Source organism: Benincasa hispida, chromosome 5, assembly GCF_009727055.1.
Source record: "Benincasa hispida cultivar B227 chromosome 5, ASM972705v1, whole genome shotgun sequence".
Classification (NCBI taxonomy): Eukaryota; Viridiplantae; Streptophyta; class Magnoliopsida; order Cucurbitales; family Cucurbitaceae; genus Benincasa; species Benincasa hispida.
Window position 1 is genome coordinate 24,915,347 of NC_052353.1, and position 3,524 is coordinate 24,918,870.

A 3,524-nucleotide genomic window follows, 5' to 3' on the forward strand; every position below is an offset into this window, starting at 1 on the left:
GCTCTCGCTCCCGCTCCCGCTCCCGCTCCCGCTCTTCGCGCGCTCTCGCCCCTCTCGCTTTCGCTCGCGCTCGCGCTCGCTCCTGCTCTTTCCTACTGTCTCGCTAAGAATAGCTTTCTTTACTCTCGCTTTCTCCAACTGCCTTGCTACAATTCTCGCTCTCTCCAATTTTCCTTCAATCTCGCCTCTCTCCAGGGATCTCGCTCTTTCTACTCTCGCCAGCCTCAATCTCGCTAGCATCGCTCGCTGGGTTTCTCGCTCTCCAATTCTTCCTTCGATCGCGCAGCCCCCTTCTCAGAATCTCGTTTTCTCCAGTTTTCTCGCTGGTGTGGCTCTCGCTCTCTCCCAGTTTCTCGCTGCCGCTCGCATCCCTTATTCATTATCTTTTGGATAATGAATAAATTTCCAATTTCCAATTTATTTATTTATATTATTATTATTATTTTTTTTTTCTAAATTTCCACCCCTTTAAATAAAATTTCGTCCTGCTTATTATTTGATATTTAATTTCCTATATGCGTACAGATCTGGGCTCGTACGCCAACCAAATACACTTAATAAATCCACGTTTAACATATTAGAATTGAAACACTAGACTTATTAACAAACTCATACATATCACAATCTAAACATATGTTTACAATCTCCAAAACTTTAAACAATAAATGTGAAACATAATATGATTATCATTTTTCTAAGTAGAAACACTCCAATGGTATTCACCGACATACAATGTTGACATATCATCAAAAAGAAAAATCATATAACACGATTTGTAAGTTGTGTCACGAAATCATCAATGTTGTTGTCAGAGGTTTGATCTTGAGCTGCAAGTTTCATCCACTTAGTTGCATTTTGTCTAATCTCAAGGCTTTTCTTTCCCTCCATAACTTTCCTAATACACAACTCAATCTCTTGTCTCCTAACAATCCCATTTTGCTTTGGATTAACCCTCACACCAATCTTCCACACATCCTCCACAAACTTGGCATTAGTCATTTGGTCAGTCCATTGAGGCATTGATACCATGGGAACCCCACAAGTAATAGCCTCTAAGACTGAGTTCCAGCCACAGTGAGTGACAAAACACCCAATTGATTTGTGAGCCAAAACTTGGACTTGGGAGCACCATTTCACCACATCCCCATCTCTTTCGTCTCTTCAAAGAAGGCTTTTGGAAGCATATTTTGGGCTTCAAGGCTCTTTAATATTGACACCGAAATGATTTAGGGTTACAGCTCTAAAAATATTGACAGACCTGGAAGGCCCATTGCCAACGTAGTTTCTTTACCATTGTTTCGATCTCTATGGAAAGATCAAGTGTAATACAATACAGTCCAAGCTGATATCGACTTCAAAACGGAGATTTGCGAATGACACGTAAACCACGCGAGATTATGTATTCTCTTTTAGAGTCCACACCACTATTATTATTCTTTTCTTCTCACATTGATTTTATTAGATGCATGCGCTAATTGTTGGATCATAGGCCTCTAACCTTTGTTGTTATGCAAATACAGATCTGCGAAATGTCCGGTTTCCTCCTTGACGTCACTAGAATAGGAGAGTACGTGGAGCGTACTGCATCGCACTCGAAGCGTACCTATAGTATATGAGTTAATGATTTTTTTGTAAGTCTCCTTTTTTCTAATTTTAATTTATAAACAAATGTTTGTTTAAAATTATTGAAGTTTCAAAGTTGTATTAATCTATTAATGTGTCTATTGTTGAATCTATGCAGAGAAACTTTTAATTAGAAAGATAATTATAACAAATAAAAGAAAAATTGTTATTGTGGAATAGTTAAAACATTTTACAATATATATATATTTGAAATCTTACTTTCTTTTTTAAAATTTTGTTAGATAGGTACTTATTTATTTTTTAGGAATATTTAAAAATTTAAAAATTAAGGATTTTTTTGGAAAATCAGGTACCTTTTCTTTTTAAGTCTTTGAAAATTGTGCTTGTTCTCACACTATTGAGTTTTATCTTTCTCAAAGAAATATAAAAATATTTAGCTAAATTTAAAAAACAAAAACTTTAAAAGTTTGCTATGGCTTTTGAAAAGTAAGAAGAAAAGTCTGAGAGAGATTAAGGAGAAAGGTAAGTGGATTGAACTTACTTGTGGCTCCAAGGCATGGAAAGTGTTGATGAACATCCAACGAGGGCGGTTAGAGAACTGGTGAATCATGGAGCTAAGAAAGACTGGATATTGGCGTGGATTTTGTATGAGTGAAGGAAAGTCAGTGATTTGAAGAAGTGGGAGGGCAGGAAGAGAAATAGGGGTTTCGTCAGGCATAACATTTGACATCTTCAGCCAACCACGGTTTATGTGATAAAAAATGGCATTAACAGCACACGATTCAGTGAAGAAGGGAGCCCCAGAGAGGCCAAATCCAGCAGCCACATCCAAAACCCAAGGGATGAGAGAATCATACACAACACAAGCAATTGGAGAATTGGAGATCTGACGTTGGTCGAGCAAGTTCCCTAAGTGGAAGCAAATGGAGGTCTTCACACGTTGCATATACGACTCCATCGGCTCGGACTCTGGATCTCCCCCTTTGTAGGGGACTCGAGGCCTGTACTCCACCTCGATCTTCATGGACGAGTCGCCAACGCCCATGTCCCTGTGTTTCTTGTGGTCAGTGATTTCATGGGTGTTGAGAACATGTAAGACAGTAACCTTAAGTCCTTTCAAGGCAAGGCTTTTGGAGAATTGGAGGATGGGGTTTATGTGTCCTTGTCCATCTGGAAAAGGAACAACCACTATCTCTTCTTTTTTCCCTTCTCCCATTTCCATCTATTCTTCAATATACTTTGCTTCTTATTATTCTTTCCCCCTCTTTTTGTAGTCGCACATCCCAACCTCATTTTCCCTTCTCCTTTCTATTTTCACTAATAAACAAACCTACCACATTTCTTCCCATGACTTCTTTAAAATAATCATATCAACACGTGATTACATTTTTTTTTTTTTTTTTTATTCTTTTCTATTTATTTTTTGAATTTACTATAACCATACATCTTTCTATTTAGTGTTTCAACTCTCATTATTTAGTGTTTCAAGAAGAAGAGAAGTGAGAGGAGAGAGAAAGTCAAAAGAATTAGAGAAGGGAAGACAGAAAATTGTTGAGAGGAGAGAAAAAATCACCCTATCTGACATATCATCTTATTTTAACTTTAAACTAATCTCAAATTTAACGGTGGGATTTTATTTGAGTTTTTTTAAAACATAATGATTACGATTAAACCTTTACAAGCATGGGAATTAAAATAGAAAAACTATAAGAATACAGGTACCAAAATAACATTTTAAAAGGTGTCAACTTATTAATAAAATCATTCAGTTTAAGATTTGTATGCAATTGTCATTTGTAAAACTCCAATTCACTGAAGTATCGACCAAGTTGAGATCTGCATGCAAGAAAAAGATCTATGGTTCACATCTCTCACTTCTAATGTACTAAAAAAAATATATGTTGTCAAACTAAATATAATTCAATTGGTATCCGAGTGTG

At 36.7% G+C, this 3,524-nt stretch overlaps 1 protein-coding gene across 1 annotated transcript; it reads right to left on the minus strand.

Annotated features, from left to right (window-relative positions):
• Positions 1-733: 733 nt before the first annotated feature.
• LOC120077263 (UDP-glycosyltransferase 74E2-like) lies at positions 734-2,885 on the minus strand. The gene is made up of 2 exons (XM_039031158.1): positions 2,023-2,885; positions 734-1,157 (listed from the first exon to the last, which is right to left on the minus strand). The coding sequence occupies exons 1-2, from the start codon at positions 2,804-2,806 to the stop codon at positions 760-762; spliced, it is 1,182 nt and encodes a 393-aa protein (XP_038887086.1). The 5' UTR covers positions 2,807-2,885; the 3' UTR covers positions 734-759.
• Positions 2,886-3,524: the final 639 nt, after the last annotated feature.